This window comes from Phaethon aethereus, assembly GCF_964289735.1.
Source record: "Phaethon aethereus genome assembly, chromosome: 1".
Taxonomy (NCBI): Eukaryota; Metazoa; Chordata; class Aves; order Phaethontiformes; family Phaethontidae; genus Phaethon; species Phaethon aethereus.
Window position 1 is genome coordinate 121,708,554 of NC_138575.1, and position 17,726 is coordinate 121,726,279.

Sequence of the window (17,726 nt, forward strand, 5' to 3'; positions counted from 1 at the left end):
TATCTGACATATGTATCAAAACCAAAAAATGACAATAATCAGTCATTTAAAACAAATCACTTCCCTTACGCTAGCCTAAAATAATGCAAAGAAAGAAGAGCCATGATAATCTAAAAGATTTTAGCCACCTCTTAAGGGTGATAAAGCAGAATGCTTTTGGTCACAAGCGGTGTTCCCCAGGGCTTGGTTTTGGGGCCGGTCTTGTTCAATATCTTTATCGATGATCTGGATGAGGGGATCGAGTGCTCCCTCAGTAAGTTTGCAGATGACACCAAGCTGGGTGGGAGTGTTGATTTGCTGGAGGGTAGGAGGGCTCTGCAAGGGATCTGGACAGGCTGGATCGATGGGTAGAGGCCAACTGTATGAGGTTTAATAAGGCCAAGTGCCGGGTCCTGCACTTCAGTCACAACAACCCCATGCAACGCTACAGGCTTGGGGAAGAGTGGCTGGAGAGCTGCCCAGTGGAAAAGGACCTGGGGGTGCTGGTTGACAGCTGACTGAATATGGGCTGGCACTGTGCCCAGGTGGCCAAGGCGGCCAAGAGCATCCTGGCCTGTATCAGAAATCGTGTGGCCAGCAGGAGTAGGGCAGCGATCGTGCCCCTGTACTCGGCACTGGTGACGCCGCACCTTGAATACAGTGTTCAGTTTTGGGCCCCTCATTACAAGAAGGACATACGAGGTGCTTGAGCGTGTCCAGAGAAGGGCAACGAAGCTGGTGAGGGGTCTGGAGAACAAGTCTTAACGAGGAGCGGCTGAGGGAACTGGGGTTGTTCAGTCTGGAGAAGAGGAAGCTGAGGGGAGACCTTATCACTCTCTACAACTACCTGAAAGGGGGTTGTGGTGAGGTGAGTGTTGGTCTCTTCTCCCAAGTAACTAGTGATAGGACGAGAGGAAATGTCCTCAAGTTGCACTGGGGGAGGTTTAGACTGGATATTAGGAAAAATTTCTTTACCAAGAGAGTGGTCAAACATTGGAACAGGCTGCCCAGGGAGATGGTGGAGTCACCATCACTGGAAGTATTCAAAAAATGTGTGGACGTGGCACTTTGGGACACGGTTTAGTGGGCATGGTGGTGTTGGGTTGATGGTTGGACTTGATGATCTTAAAGGTCCTTTCCAACCTTAACGATTCTGTGATTCTTTGATTCTGTGGTGTCTGCACACAAATTAAATCTTCAAACCAAGATTTAATAAGCTATTCTGTACTAAATTCTCTTATTACTGGGACTAGTCTTCATTTGATTACACATACTTCAGTGTATCTGCAGATGAGTGGAAGAAAATGGCAGTTGTTATAAAAAGATAAATTAACAAATCACACTTAGTAATGAGGTCTGCTTTTACTCTTTACCTTCTCAGGATAACTTACAAAGTTTCGTATTTTTACTAAGGATGGTCATTGAGCCAACCTGAACTGATTTTGCTGTATAGACACCTGTTTATAACATGGAGGTGCAAGGATGCACAGTGATATGAAGTACAGCTTGATGCCAGTACATATGGTTTAGTAGAGAATGATGAACTGGAAAAGATGCATAAAAGTTTTTTATTGAGGACACAACTTATTTTAAAATTATGCAAAATTCATTGTAAGTTTAACTCTAACAGGCAGTAGAACATACCTTGTACAACAAATATGAGGAAAAGATCCGACCCTGCATTGATCTAATCGACAGCCTGAGAGCTCTTGGAATAGAAAAAGACCTGTCTTTGCCCGCAATCGCAGTGATCGGAGACCAGAGCTCTGGGAAAAGCTCCGTCCTAGAAGCCCTGTCTGGTATTGCTCTTCCTAGGGGCAATGGTAAGAATTAACCTTCTCAGGTTTTCATCTGAATTTCACTTTGATGAGGTGGAAGGGATTTTTTTTCTTTTTTTTTTCTTTTTTTGGTCTAGGATTGGATAAATCTATGACTGAGACTGTATCTAAATTGTGAGACACCAGGGGCCGCCTTAGATCTGGTTTCCAGTAGAAGAAATGGATGTGCAGGTGGAGCACTGTAGGGTAACGCCAACAAGGCACATGTTCTGGGTGGTCAAGACACCAAGAGTAAGAGGAGTGTAGTGTAGCATATTTGCTCCAAGCTGTGGACAGACTGAAAGATAACATCAGCTGACCCTGTGCATTTCACAGCAGAGAGTAGTGCAGCAGAGTATCAGTTTCACATGGAAGACTAGTTTTGAAATTTGCTTCTGGGGTTGGTTTGGGTTTTTTCAACAAGTTTTTCTTACAGATACCTTTTTTGGGGACATAAAAATGTACAAAGATCTTTACTTACAATCATGTGCCTTGGGTATTAAGTCAAGTATGAGAAGATTGTTGGAAGGCTTTGCAGCTCAGGAAGATTTGCTTTCCGGCTCTGTGTGTGTGTGTATGCACACACATATAAGTTCTGCAAGTTCTGTGTGAGTTGACAATACCATCTAGTCTTTTAGGCTGGACTTGAGGAAGACGTTTTTTTCATAGAACAGTCTGAAACAGGTCACCCAGAGAGGTGTGAATCTCCATCCTTGGAGGTTTGCAAGACAAGACATGGCTGGACAGAGCCACGGCTGACCTCGTCTAGTGCCAGTGACAGTCCTACTCTCAGTGGGAATGGTTGGATGAGAGCCCTTTGGCAATGTCTCTTGGAACATTTCTGTGTCTCTGTGCAAAGTTTTAGGCAACCCTGTGTAAGCCACACAGTCCATGGCTGTCTGTCATGCATAACAACTGCTGAGAGAGTTACCTCTGTCTTTGGAACTGCTGCAGGTATTGTTACTCGATGTCCCTTGGAACTCAAACTGAAAAGAATACCTGCCACCCAGGCATGGAAAGGGAAAATTTGTTACCGCAACATCAGCATAGAACTCCAGAATGCCTGTGACGTGGAGAAAGCAATAAGACAAGGTGAGCTGTAACATATTCTGATTTGGCTTGCTCCGTTTCCTCTGAATTCTTTATCCCCTTTTCTTAGTCTGAGCAGCAGTCCGCAGACTAACACAGTGATTGTAGCCACAAGTAACGCCAAGAGCTGAATTCACAGCAGAAGAAGGTGGGGTAGTGTAATATAACTCTCTCAAGAGACTTGTACCACTTACTACTTTAGTGATGAAGATGATCCATGATGTCCTATAAAAGCTCAGGCAGTGTCCTCAGCTGGATGCTGTCTGCCACGTTTGGGGAGGTTGTCTGTCAAATTGTAAACATGCAAAGCTCTAAATAGTCCTGTCATCCGTTCAAAAACTCAGAGAATGCTTGAGGTGTCTGTGGCTGGAAAACTTAGGATCTTGGAGAAAATTGCAAGAATGCAGAGTGGAGGCCATAGAGAGCTTCTGCCTGCTAGTGTGACCACAGTCTCAATCGTTGCCCTTCCCATGTCACAGCTTTACTTTTATGACATTTCATGCTGTGTAAGGAAACGTTTTTCTTACCCAAAGGGCAGAAAGCACTTGCCCTAAATGTGAAAGTTGGATTGTCCGTATTTCCTTGACTAGCACAGCTGTGCAACGTTGTTTGTCTTAATGTTTTTTCATTAGATTTGCAATATATTATTTGGATATTTTCAATGTATCCTTCCAGAACGGGCAAGGCAAGAGGTATGAATTGATTAAGCTAATTACAGAACTTAAAATCTCTCATGAGAATGACTACAGGGTTTCCTTGCTTCTCTGTGCTGTTCACAGTTCAAGCATTATTGCCTTATATTATCTGGGACAAATTACTTGATCTCTCAATCTCTCTATCAAAATGTGAAGACTATAGAATAACACCTATTTATCTTTCAAGGCAGCCAAGGATTAATTAATGCCCTACAAAGTGTCTTGATATTGAGGAAGCATTTCTACAACTGTCCAGTATTTTATCTGTTCACTTTTGTTGTAGTTTATTTACATTTATTTTGTCTGCATATATGATAGTTCATTAAGTATATGCTCTGTAAAATATTATAGTTCACATTCCAAAGGGACTCCACGTATCGACATATTGCATAATAATTTCCTTAGATTTTTGAATAAATGCCTTGATGTGTGTGGCTGGATCTGAAAAAAGCCAAGCCTAAAAGAACCTTAGGTGGTAGTAGGTACTTTTCAAAGTCATTGTGTTCAGCTTTGCTTTGGTGCATTGTTTGAAGCTTGTATTCATTGCCTTGTTCTTCTCTCCTTGCAGCCCAGGATGATGTGGCTGGTACCAGAGGTGCCATTAGTGGTGAACTAATTTCCCTAGAAATTCGGTCTCCAGATGTCCCAGATCTGACACTAATTGATCTTCCTGGAATTGCCAGAGTGGCTGTGGGGGATCAGCCAATAGACATTGGGGACCAGGTAAAACTCAGTCTCATATGCCAACCTGTTCACAGGCTCACTTCTGCAACCCACCTTATACGCAAGCCTTTGCTGTAGGACCCTGGAGTTATCATGCTGCGCTTCTGAGCCAGCAATAGAACTACGCAAACAAACAGGCCTATTTTTCAGGCAAGGAATTGCTGATAGGAACAGTGAGGTCCTAGATCTCCCGTCTGTCCTGTCATGCAGGAGGGAGCTGCTCACGCTAGCTGTGAAGGAGCCATCTCAGGTGCCTTGACACAGCCTACCCATGGCAGCATGGAATAACCCAGCCATATGGACCCTGCACACAGTGCTGCTCCCATGTTCCTTGGCTAGACCATAGTTTGGAAGATAGATGCATCCCAAAATGAGTTAACTTTTACCAGCTCTGTGGATGTATTTGGCAAAGGTGAATAGATCTGAGTTCTTGTAAGCTCTTCTGAAGCAAGGTGGCAAACTGGCTGTCTTACAGGTTTGTTGCTCTGTCATCGCTTACTTAGAGAGCACATCAGAATCAGACCCGTCCTGGTTTTTCTCATCCCTTAAGGGATACCAGCAGATCCTTTTTGAAGTAAACAGAATGTGCGTTAAAGTGGAGGGGATCTCTATTCTTCCTCCAGTTTCTTTTAGAAGAAATGCTGGGGAATGCAAATAAAACTCTAGTTGGACAAGGCCAACTGTGAGAGTGATGTGCAGGAGCTGGGTGTATTGTTTCTCCTAAAATACCTTTAAATAGAAACTTGGAATAAGAGTAGCCCAAACTAAACTGGACATATCAACAAAAATAAGACAAGATTGGATTGTCTGGGCTTTACTCTCTGGGAGAAGAGTAATTTCATTTCGCAAGTAGATAGTAATCTTTCTATTGTATTCAGAAGAAAGCAGCAGTTGTGACATGATCCACACATTTCCATCGTCCCCAGCTGCCTGCATGCTTCAGAGATGGAGGCTGTATCATTGTAGCATGTCAGAAATTGGAATGGATGGGAAGTAGAAAAGAGGCACCTTTAGCAAAACTCAGACAAAAAAAGAGTTAACTTTGGTATAAGCACAATAGAGCTTCGTGAACCTTTTCCAATACATCACAAATGATGAGAAACTGTTTTAGTTTGGTATTGAAACACAGAAACAGCTCCAACGAGATGTCATGTGCGACTTGATGTTTTGGGTTTTTTCACAAATACACCACTGAAATATAAGACGAAGACTCCTTTCAGAGACACAAATTTGAGCTTTATCAGCACAATGTAGTTTGCTTTCTTTCCGTAAGTGTGCACCTAGACATCAGAACTCATTTTTCTTACCTGTGATTATTTACAAAATATCTTCAATATTTCCATAATGAAAGATCATATGCATGAGAGGTTAAACTTTACATAGCTTTCAGGACAGTCATAGTAACAGTCTGGTCTCATTCATGCTAGATGTTTGGATTAATCTTGACATAGGAAAAGAGGCTGAATTCTTCTGCTGACCCATTTCCATGCCATCCTTTAACATGTAATACTATCCTCAGTATATGCAACATTTAATGTAATCAGACAGTGGCTTATATTGCTAGAAATGATCACATCCTACATGCAAGCATCTGATTTCACTGACTTCATTACTGCTGTATTGCATTGCAGATCAAAATACTACTTAAAAAAATTATTTGCTGCAAAGAGACACTCAATTTGGTAGTGGTGCCATGTAATGTGGATATTGCCACAACAGAAGCACTGAAAATGGCTCAAGAGGTGGATCCCAGTGGAGAAAGGACATTAGGTGAGGCAATTTTTAAGGTACAAGTTGAAGTGCAAATCTTTTTTTTCCATGAAGGTCTGATGTTCTGTATTCCATGCCAGATCTGTGAAACTAACTACTAGAAGAAGGAAGAAAAACAAAAACAGCCTAAATAAGCTATTTACAAAGCTTGAGATGATCCAGTGTCTCTAAGAATCCCTCTATTTCGAGTCTTGCTGGCATTCATGTTATGAATAATTGGAAATTGAAAATCTCAAGAGTTAATGTCTTTTGTTAAAGGAAAGCTTTGTTGCTGCCTGTCAAAAAAGTTTTGCAAGGCAAAAGGCGTGGTGGGAGGCCAACTGTAAAGCAAGTTTTACAGTGCAAAGCCCAGGAGCTGAGAGCTTTCTGAGACAGAGAAAATAAAATGAAGAGAAGTTGCTTTATAAAACACAGTACAGAGCGTTCCCACTCTGGTGTCTGGGTGTCCTACTGCACCTCTCCCAATTTTAACTTCTGCTCTCAACTAACTTTCTCTTTGGGTAACTTCACAGGGATCCTCACAAAACCTGACCTAGTGGACAGAGGAACAGAACAGTCTATCATTAACATAGTACGAAACCTGGTCATCCCCCTCAAGAAAGGTTACATGATCGTGAAGTGTCGTGGGCAGCAGGACATTCACAACAAACTGGCCTTGGCCGCTGCAATCGAGCAGGAGAGAAAATTCTTTGAGACTCACAAACATTTCAGGTACTTCTTGCAGAAAGGACCTAATTAAAAATGTATTAAAGTCACTTCATAGCTTCCTATTGACTTGCTGAAATTTAAATTAGGGTTACAAACAGGTATTACTTATTCTTGCTACTTCTTATTGCCTGTGTTGCATTCCAGTAAGCCAGAAGAATTTTACATGTAAAATAAGCTTTTGAAATGTATTTTAGATGCAAGTTCAATACACATCTCTCCTCAACACTGGGAGAAGTGCAATGAACTTCAGAAGTTCAGAATAGTCCCAAAGAATTCAAGTTAAGCATCTGAGCACTTCAAGTCAAGCACTGAAGTATTTCTATTCACTGGAAAACACGGTGAAACTCAGCATGAGAAAGGATACTGCCTGTGCTGAGGGCACAGATTTCCCCAGAAGATGACTCAGCAGCAAATCAATCATAATACAGAGAATGGCAGGTGAAAAGGAGTTTCGAATCAGTGTACTTCACACATGCAGAAATAATACAGCAGCACATTAATCAGCTGTTAGAATTTGCTATTTGCAGATGCTTCTCCGTTTTCCTTTGCTTAGCCAGTATCAGTAGCTGCCAGACAACTCTTGCATAAAAACCGTGGTGCCCAGAGAGTCCTGGGCTGCTGCCACATCTGTACTAGCACTCCCCAAAGTGCCCCTTCTTTACTCAATTTGTGTGGTAGAACTAGTGAAAACAGAGCAGAGCATCAGTGCTGCCTCCTTGCCCTGCACACGCAGTCTATCCAAAACCACCTTTTCCTCTTTTGCAGCATTCTTATGGAAGAAGGAAGGGCTACTATCCCTCATCTGGCAGAGAAGCTGACAAATGAACTTGTGAGACATATTATTGTAAGTAACAGGGGTGCCATACGAAGCTGTTTGTATCAGTTACTATCTAAAAAGAAGTTCAGCCCTTCAACCTTGGATTGCAATTGATTGCAACTGGATTGCATCTTTACATGCATAGATAGTACTTAATTATCTTCCAATCTGGCAATCTGTGAACAAATTGAACTGAGAGTTAAAGAAATCCATGCTCTATCCTCAGATTTGCCTTTAAGCTGAAGATTGACAATAGGCAAATCATTTCATCTACTTGTGATTCATAAGTCCTGCTTTTTCAATGGCATCCATGATATTTCTTTTTGTTTGTGAAGTGTTGATCGGCTGGGTGACAAGTTACTGTTATGAGCTTACTAAAACACAGTAATTTCTATTTAACTGAAAATGTCTTCAAAATCTCAAGTAAGATCTAATTGTTTTATTATATTACCATAATATAATTTTGATTTTATATATGTATATCTGTATATATTTTAATTTTATATACATATATCTGTAAGTAATATATCTTATTCCATTAAGGGAAAATGCTAAAATACAGGGAACCTCTAAATTCAGTCCTGAAGGAAAAATAAATATGTATTTATGTAACCCATGTTACATAAAATAAGCAAATTAAACAGCCGTGTTCAGTCAGGTATTTATCAGGAATGGAGGGATCGATACATTCGCTGCATCACGACCTCCCTGGTGCAACCTGTGAGGACATAGTTTTTGGCTCACTGTAAATGAGATGTTGCCCTAGACTGCAGGTACTCTGCCTGCCCCACAGTGAGGTCAAGCCCAATTTCTCAGGGACATCCTAGCCCCCAGCCTTCTCTTAATGAAGGCCATATTTGCACTTCCATGCTATCCCACTATGGCACATAGGAGGCAAGGACAGCGAGCTCTTGGACTCCTAAGAGCAGCAAAGATCATGTGCAGGTGTAGGTTACTCTTAGAGGGATTTTGTTTTCCTTCCAAACCCAGACATGTTCAACCTACCTAAATGCCCTTCTTTACTGTCTACCCCCCAGAAAACTCTGCCAACACTAGAGAACCAAATACGTGAGGTGCTGCAAAAATCGTTACATGATCTACAAAAGTATACAAGAGGCACACCTAGAAATGAGTCCGAGAAGCTGATTTTTCTCACAGATGTAAGTATCAATATCGGTTTGGTCATGGAGCAGAGCAAGGTAGTAAATGTGGGAGAAAAAGAAAGCACCTAAAGTTAGCAAGCCATTGGCATGGACCATCCGGAAGCTTGTGGTATCTGTCACTGAAATGTTTTGAGAGTAACATAGACAAACCTCTGGTAGGAATACATCATACCTGCAAAAATAATGGACCACAGGAACTCTCGGCCTCCTGTAGCAGTTTTTTTCCTGTGATATGTGACAAGAGAACTGAACAACAACTCAATTTATTGGTCAAAATCAAGCATCTCAGAGAGCCTACACTCCTGTCTGCCCAACATTTTGAAGGGTTATTTGAGCAGCACTCATAAGGTCAAATGCATTCCTGATATCAAAATATGGTTTGCAAGTCAAGTATCAAGTTTGCTCTCCTCTATCTGTGCTGGTTTTGGAAAAAAAAAAAACAAACAAATCCAACAAACCCCAAAACAAAACAGGAGCTAAGAGCATAAAAGATGTAAGGAAGGGATGTTTTCAATTAACTATGTCCCTGCTTTAGCATCAAATGACTGCAGATTTACTTAATATATGAAAGTTAGTCTGAAGAAATGAAACTTTACTACATTGCTTGCTTGTTCTTTAATTCATTACAGTTGATCAAACTCTTTAATCAAGACATCTCTCAGACAATGCGTGGAGAAGAACAGTTGTTTGGAAGTGAAATCAGACTGTTTACAAAAATCCGCAGAGAGTTTGGAACATGGGACGTGATTCTCCTAGAGTGTGCTGCAAAGGGTAAGCATAGAAAACCATCATTTGCAATTGACCTGAGATTCCATTCTCTGGTTTTTAAATCAAGACAGACCATCATCAACAGGTTGTTTTCAAGAAAGTGAAAAACAAGATGCTAGGAGCATTCGTCTGTTGTAGTGTTAGGCAAGTTATGATTTGGTCCTTGGGGACAAAGACCCAGCTTGCGTCAAATGCTGTCATTACAAAGGGACCAAGTGGATGTCTTTCTTCTCCCAGCAAAGCAATAAAATCAAGACTGTGGCTGCTGGTGCAGAACTGGTTGGTTATTCTCTGAAACATTCTTCTAAATAACAGCACCAAAATCAACACCAATACTAATTATTTTTATTTTATTTTTTATTATTATTATATACTTAAATTATATAATTTATTATTAATAATAATGTTTCGGAATTTTGGTCTTTTTTGTTCTACTTTACCTCTGGTTTAAGGTCTGGAGAAAGCAATTTTGAGTCTGAAACAACCAACCTCATAAATAGTACCCCTTTCTGTGCATCACTCATCTTGCCAATTGCATAACTGAACTCAGTTCTAAATTGAGGCATAGGGTGATAGGCGCAGGATGAACTCTGCTGTACACGCAACATCTTTTGCATCATCTTTTTCACATCTTTCTGAAACTCTGTCATCTGCTCTTGGAGATGAAATAGCACCAGCTGCCAGTCAAGCAGTAGGTCTTGAAGCAAGTTCTTTTAGTCTTTGATGCACATCTATCTATGTCAGCATCACTAGTGACACTAAAATGTTAGGTTACAAATAGGCTGCAAAGGTGCCATCAGCCAGAGACAAATATATGTGTACATACATGCAAAGAGAGACAGACAGCTAGACATAGGTGTATGTCAGTGTCTCTTATGCCCCATCCATGAAATACCAAGCCAATCAACATGATTTTATGGAGAGGAATAAAAGAGTAAAACAGTGAAGGCATGAAGAAATAGAGGTAGCAACAGCAACAGAAAGCACTAGCAGAAGGATGCAGCTTCCTCAGAGGACAAAGAGCAACTGAGTTGCAGAAGATGCTGGCAGCTGAACCACAGTGGGGAATCCTCTGGGCACTTTCAGGTTACCTGCATTGATTTAAAGTAATACTTACAACCTCACAATAGGATCAGGGTAGCAGCACTCAGCAGCTCTTACAACAGCACAGCTCTTGCTGACAATATGCCACCTGAAAATCATGAGTACATATGCTCAGGTGAAATATTTACACGTGCAGCAAGAGTAAGTTCACTTACATCGCTTGAAAACTAGGGGTAGCTTTAGTGAGCCCTTCCTCAATGAAATGCATTGTTATCAGCCACCGCTGGGATTTCTGAAGGTACATCATTGCATGTCAGATGATTCTGTTTAACTGCAGCTTTCTTATGGTGAATTAAAGTATTAAAAATAGCAGATACTTTGGATACTTGAAGCCTTGAACTTTCTGTTGCAAAGCTGATAGATGTTCTTGTGGCCATGTTACAGCTTTATACTACCTTAACTGTACAGGTACATTTTCAGACTCCAAAATGGATACTCCACATCTACTTCTGTCTTTTTCTTTTTTTTTTTTTTTGTTATTACCCAACCATGTACTCATTTATCTGAATGTTAGAACTGAATGCATTCATGTCTTGACTTCTACTTCCACATGTGCACTTGATTCATGATTCACAGATTTGACTCCAAAACAGGGCAATATCAAAACCTTTCAAAACACTTAGAAATACATCTTTGCCTGAATATATAAACCAATTCAAAACACTTAGATTCAAAAGGATAGACCTCATTTAAGATGGCAAATTTTTATAATGTCAACAAAGAAATATTGACTGTGATATCTTAAATAAAAATAGCTAGCCAACAGTAAATTCCCTAGATTAAGACTGTTTAGAGAGTTTGTGGTTTTGTTTTGTTCGGAGTTTTTTAAACTTCAGAAGTGACTGGTAACGGCCACTTCTGTGAGGGTAGAAATTCCAAGAACAACAGGTATTTTTGAGCCCCATCATAATTTCTGGATTGCTTTCTGTCAGTTAGATGCTTGATCCAGTGTGTGAGATGGCTCATTCACTGAGCGATACTGTGCGTTAGCTCAGTTCTGTAATAACAGTATTGCTTGAAGGATCGTCTCAGTAGTTGTTCTTCTGAAGAGCATTTAAAAGAGGAGAAATAGACTTCTTAAATCTGAAATTTATAAATTGAGTGATTCAGTAGTAAAGCAATGTTATTTTAATATTACAGTTAAAGAAAATGTACCCAGTAAAGTGTGGAAATATGAAGACCAGTATCGTGGACGGGAGTTCCCAGGCTTTGCCAATTACAGGACATTTGAAGATATTATAAAAGAGCAAATCATAGTACTGGAGGAGCCAGCTGTTCAGATACTGAACAACGTGATTGGTATGTCTCGCAGGCCACACGATGCTGTCAAGTGTGCACATGGGTGTGCCTGACAAATTTTTTTTTCCAGGGTAAGCTGACATTCTCACTGCTGGAGCCAGAGCTCCAGCCAGGAGACTTTGGAGTGGGGAAGCAAATCTGATTCCACCTGGGTGCTTGCTCCTTCCTAGAGCCTCCAATCTCTACACATGGTCTCCAGCATTTGTTAATACTTTTCCCAGCGGCTGGTATAGTAGAAGAACCTGGTGCCAGCCAAGTGGCTTGGCATTCCCAAGCCCAGGGAGTGGCATTCACAAACCCGAACTAGGAACTCAGCTTCTTTGCCAATTCTTTACATGAGGTTGTGTGTATTATACAGTGACTGCTGGGGTTGGGGAAAAAGGTACATAGTTCATCCAGTAAAAAGCACCCAAGGAAAAAGTACGTCATGATCCTCTCTCCTTGCTTCAGAAGGCTCTGTACTAAAAGCACTAGCCCTTATTCCTGGGTGGGGGGCACTCAGGAGGTGATACACAGATGTGCTTAGATGGCCAAGCAATGGTACATCTGGTCAGACACAGCTGTAAGCACAGAAATTACTTTATCAAAGAACTCAGTGATATTCAATCTCTCAGGTGTTAAGTGGTTACAGGAGGTCTTTAATGGCTCACACTCTTGGACCTAGAAATCTAAATTCCTACTTGTTTGTACTAGTCATAAATGCATAGGTCATCAGTACAGCTGCTCAGCAATTTCTGGATGAATACAGAAAATCAGTAGTTTTCCCAAGTCTGGTATTAACAATAGCTTAAAACCCTCACTTGCTTACCTGACTTCATTTTGTCTGTCTGTTCTTCCCTTAGGACTGGTTGAAGAGAAATTTATGGAACTCACTAAAAGGCATTTTGCTAATTTTCACAATCTAAACAGAGCTACTAAGGTGAGACGCTACCTATAACCTGAGATAAGACAAGAGCTAGACAGAATGGCATTTGTAAGTGCAGCCATGCTTACAGTGCCTATCCCGTTGCATTACCCTTATGCAAGCATGGAATTTCTTGCTGGCCTACAGTTTTTATAAAATAAGGAAGAGCTTGAAAATGATAGCATGTTTATAATGGCACTAATGAAGTGCATTTAGCTTTTCAGTACAACTTTGACAAGACCTAAAACATACTTTCGTCATTCATTCTGGTCACATTCTTGATGCATACTACACAATGCAAAGAAAACCTGATGCCTTGAAGAGTTTATAATTAATTTCAAATTTAAGCCCTGCAATGATTTGTAAGCTTGTAGGTAGCCTCAGAGCACTAAACAGTGCTTTCTCCTCTGAAAGACAAGCCAGGGTATTAGCCAGTGCAGGAATCTTATCTTTGAAAAAAGGGAGCAGCAGCAGCAAAGTCAAAAATTATTCAACTCTGAAAGCGTTAGAAGATGACTGTTCACAGTTTGGGGATTGTATGTTTTGGGGTGGAGTTAAATGATATGGATATCATTGAAGGCCTTTCCTCAGAAAGAGCTTTGAGGAAGACATGAGAAGCAATGCTGGACAGCCAGGAAGCAGGGTCCACTCACAGGGTACAGCTTACAAAGGAAACTCAAAGGCAAATGTGAGTGAAATAGATGGTTTGCTATTTGACTTGGATGGCCAAACCCTACTGAGCTCACAGGCCAGCCAGAGAGCAAGCAAATAAGCTATTTCAGCCAAACACAGAGGCGTTTAGGGAGGGTCTTTAGGCATAGTGTGGTGAGAGGAATGGAGAGGGAGGAAGTTCTGGTAGACACTGAAGATGAGAAAAATGCCTTGTTAGGGATGCTAGGAAAGCAATTTGAGAGAGTCTGAGGATGACTGAGGGAACTTGGCTGCCCCCACAGACTTTTAGGTGAAAGTATCAAAAAGGCCAGAAAGCATCAGATTACTGCAATAAAAGCACCAGTGAGGGATTAGACAGGGTTGGTTTGCTGACAACAGATCGGAGACTGCGGGTTTTGAGAAGGGCAGGAGGGGCAATGGAGTGCACGTCCGCGCCTGCTGTCGCTGCCTCCTGCAAGAGGGAGAAGCAAACAAAATGCATGCCAAAACCGAGGGCAGGCTGCAGGCTGAACCCATGTCTGGCCATTGCTGCTTGTTCCTATCAATTTTGCATTTTCCTTCGGGGTCCAAACACCAGGTTTTGACCGATCCCACTCATCTTTAAGGAGGAGACAAAACCGCCACATTTTCCTGCTCTTTCACAACAGAGGGACCAGAATCTAAAGCATAAGTCCCTGTTCCCAAGAGCCGGTCTGGGATCAGGCAGTGCTGCAGCAAGGGCTGTTGAACACTGTGCCCACCTTGCCGTTCCCTGGGGACACTGCTAAGCACCGGCACTTTTGCAAAGGAAGCAAATGTCTGAGAATTTGTTGTTCTTTTCTTTCCTAGACCAGAATTGAAGACATTAGAGAGAAACAAGCAGTAAAGGCTGAAAGCCTTATCCGGACCCAGTTTAAAATGGAGAGAATTGTATACTGCCAGGATGACCTTTACATTAACGATTTAAACGCTGTTAAGGCAGAAAAAACTACCAAAGCTGGCAATGGGAAAGAGTTGCAGGTTGGATCTGTTTCGAAAGAGCCCTCCTTTGTCCAGGAAATGATTTCTCACACGAAGGCCTATTTCAATGTGAGTTTACAGACTACGATATAGCAGTTCTTTTGCACCCTGAATGCTACAGCCTATACCCCTCGTCCGGAGCTCACTGTAGTTGATATGAGTCTTTCATGCAGTACTACTGCTATGCAGGGTATAGTAGCCAGTGGGTATAAGTGTCTTGTCCAGGTACACGCGTAGCTTCTGTATGAATTAATTGGAGCTTCCTACCAGTAATGAAAATGCCAGGACAAAGCTGGTGTGACAGGCTGCGTCAGCACAGTCGCTGGGGACGAGCAGTTGCACACTGCAGGATATATACAGTGATTAGAAAAGCCTGCAGGTTGTTAAGATGACAGATGGCTCCTAAACCACTCGTTAGCTACTCCCCAGCCTGGCATGGCTGCCTGCCGCGGCTGCCCCTCACTCAGGGAATACGCCATCGGCAGGCGAGTCCTCTTCTCGCCCTGCTCCAGCCTTTCACAGAGAAGGGGGTGACTCCCTGCTGCCCACACAGCCCCGCACCAGTACAGTGCTCTCTTGCTGGTTTTCCTGCAGGGACAAGTGTTGAGGGGGAGGAAAGGACAGTCACTAACCAGCCTGGAGGAGAGGACAAGATGGGGAAGAGCCCTTGGCCCTGTAATTAGAAGTTACCGATCTTCGGTTGATGGCAAGCCCCCATCTCCAGCAAAGGAAGCAACAGTCCTAGGACTGCTTTCCCCACTGAAAGTTCATCTCACAGTTTTCAAATAACACTAGTTTCCACAAACGCCTCTGCACATTCCTGCTGCCAGCGGAAAATGGTGTCAGTGGCTTGCAGTCAAATCCTAAACTAATGCAGCAGGCAGAGCAATAATAAAACGTTAAGTTAAAATGGATTCAGCTATCTGTGGAGATCAGAGTGCGTGTGCTGTATTGCACATAGCTCCATAGAAGTTAAGTCTCTGAAGACAAACGGAATGTTTTAACAAAGGATCATGTTAAAGAAAGACAGCAAAGTGAACATGCCATATCAGGATTTGCTTTTGATCTTTGTTTCGTAAAACTCCCTCAGAAAGCAACAAGTTCAATATTAATAATGCAGTAAGGTAGGTAGCAACTCACCTTGAATTTCAATAGCAAGGTTTTGACAAATTCCTGCCATTAAATGTTCAGGCTGCTCAGGCTGATGGAGAGAAAAACATCAGCTTTCAGAGAACAAGAGACGAAGGCAGAACTGCATAAGCTCTTCCCTCCCGTCTCACTATACTTTCTGCTATAACACAAAGGTCTTAGATGTTAGTTATACATTTTTGTAAATGCCCTAAGCACCATTTTCAACAATAACAAATGCCAGGGCATCATACCTCCATGGGACTTACACAAGGCCAAATACACTTTGAATGAGATGGAAGCTCTTAAGTGTCCATGGCCTTTGACAATGGCATGCATGAATCTCTGTCATCTATGGCAGGCCTGCCAAGATTCTGAGTAGGGTTTGGCTCCAGAAAAACACCCATGTTTAAAACACCTAGGCTCCCTTTGGCCACAGTCACTAGTGCCTAGAGAATATGTGTTTTAGCTGACCCAGACAAATTGTTTGCTGTTGACTAGATCTCTGCAAAGTGGAAAGAAAAACTAAACATCTGGTCTTAGGTATTTTTCAGCTTGAGCTCCACCCTGTCCTTGCAGACGAAAGATTTGCAGCCACTGAGCTGCAGAGGTATCTAAAGGCAGAAACACCTTAGATTTCTCTGGAAACAGGCTGCCTAAACCCTATAGGACCTACAAATCGAGTGTGCCTCTTCCGAGTCTTCTCACTGCCATTTTCAAGTCAGGTGCCACAAAAAGAAAGGAAGATGGCACCTCTCTCAGTCGCAGCCAGACAGGCATAAGTGCTCACCTGGCACCAGGAGTGCTGGAGGCAGCTCCCTCCCAGTGTTGGAGAGGTTTTGAACCTCTCATCACCCAAAGAGCACCAGCTAAGCCCCCAAGTCCTGCAGATGTCTCAGGGGAAAGGGCTCCACAAACTCTTCTAGGTCAATCTGTTTCAATAACTAGACCAGACAGTTTGTCAGGTTAAGCAGAAAATTACCTCACTGAGGTATCAATAGATGTAATGGAGGCACAGTCGAGTCTCACTATTGCTGAAGACATTTTCCCTTAAGGCTAAAGCTTAATCCAAAGCTGTCTTACACTTAAAAGGACAACCACATCAGAAATACCACCTAAATTACAGGAATTTACCACCTTTGGGAAAAAATCACTGTTTGATTCCTTGTACCATAATGGATCGGCAGTGTTCAGAGAAGACAGGTTTGACCCCAGAAATTGTTCACAAGTACTATTCATCAGGTATGTCCTCGTATAACTCTTACCAACGATAGCTGGCAGAGCTAAGCAGGGAACCGCCTGCCTTGGGTTTAGTTTGCTGAGGGGGAAAAAAACAACGGCTGACAACTCTGTAACTCTTCATTTTTAGATCTTTAGGCACAGAAGAGACTAATGGCAAATATTTTTTAGTTCCTAGAAGCACTCACTTCTTCAACAGTAACTAAATACATTTTAAAAACATGCTGTCACTTCTTACCGGATTACCTACAGCACCTTCCTTTTTTAGTTCTTTTTGTGAAACAAGCCTTCTGCTTTTTTTTCCTCTTCTTGCAGGGAGCAAGTAAACGCCTCTCCAATCAGATACCTCTGATCATCCTGTCTTCTGCCCTTCATGACTTTGGGGATAACTTACAGACCACAATGTTGCATCTTTTGCAAGAAAAAGACAAGTTAAGCCATCTCCTTCAGGAGGACAGTGAAGCTGCTAAACATAGGACCTACCTCAGTCAACGAGTTAATCGTCTCACCAAAGCCTGCCAGTACCTGAGAGACTTCACATCCCTGTAGTTTCCTCATTATTCAGAAGTATTTTCTACTCTTGTTTTCTAGCATTATTAAAGAACTTTGTAAAATGCCCTAAAAATGTAATGTCAGCACAGACCTTTAACACTCATTTCTAGTGTTCAGTTCTGCTTTATTTTCCATAGTCACTTACATGCAAACACCTACCCTTATGTAAAGTGCTCCATTGGGGGAAGCTGTGATTAAATAAATGTTATCCCATTTTTAAACATTTGCTTTATGAACTCTATACAATCATTGAAATAATTATTAAAAAGCTAGAGCTCTGACGGTTGTTTTGTTGTGGGT

The 17,726-nt window shown here is 41.9% G+C and overlaps 1 protein-coding gene across 1 annotated transcript in view; it reads left to right on the forward strand.

The window, feature by feature from the left end:
- Nucleotides 1-17,423, forward strand: part of LOC309416679 (interferon-induced GTP-binding protein Mx-like) — a gene marked incomplete at both ends in the record, with an annotated part of 23,659 nt that extends 6,236 nt beyond the window's left edge. Inside the window, 12 exons of the mRNA XM_082014030.1 lie at nt 1,610-1,802; nt 2,751-2,888; nt 4,149-4,303; nt 5,935-6,073; nt 6,586-6,784; nt 7,547-7,625; nt 8,636-8,758; nt 9,391-9,532; nt 11,774-11,932; nt 12,775-12,851; nt 14,337-14,576; nt 17,190-17,423. Coding sequence (XP_081870156.1) covers nt 1,610-1,802; nt 2,751-2,888; nt 4,149-4,303; nt 5,935-6,073; nt 6,586-6,784; nt 7,547-7,625; nt 8,636-8,758; nt 9,391-9,532; nt 11,774-11,932; nt 12,775-12,851; nt 14,337-14,576; nt 17,190-17,423 — 1,878 coding nt within the window. The remainder of the gene's footprint in view (nt 1-1,609; nt 1,803-2,750; nt 2,889-4,148; nt 4,304-5,934; nt 6,074-6,585; nt 6,785-7,546; nt 7,626-8,635; nt 8,759-9,390; nt 9,533-11,773; nt 11,933-12,774; nt 12,852-14,336; nt 14,577-17,189) is intronic.
- Nucleotides 17,424-17,726: the final 303 nt, after the last annotated feature.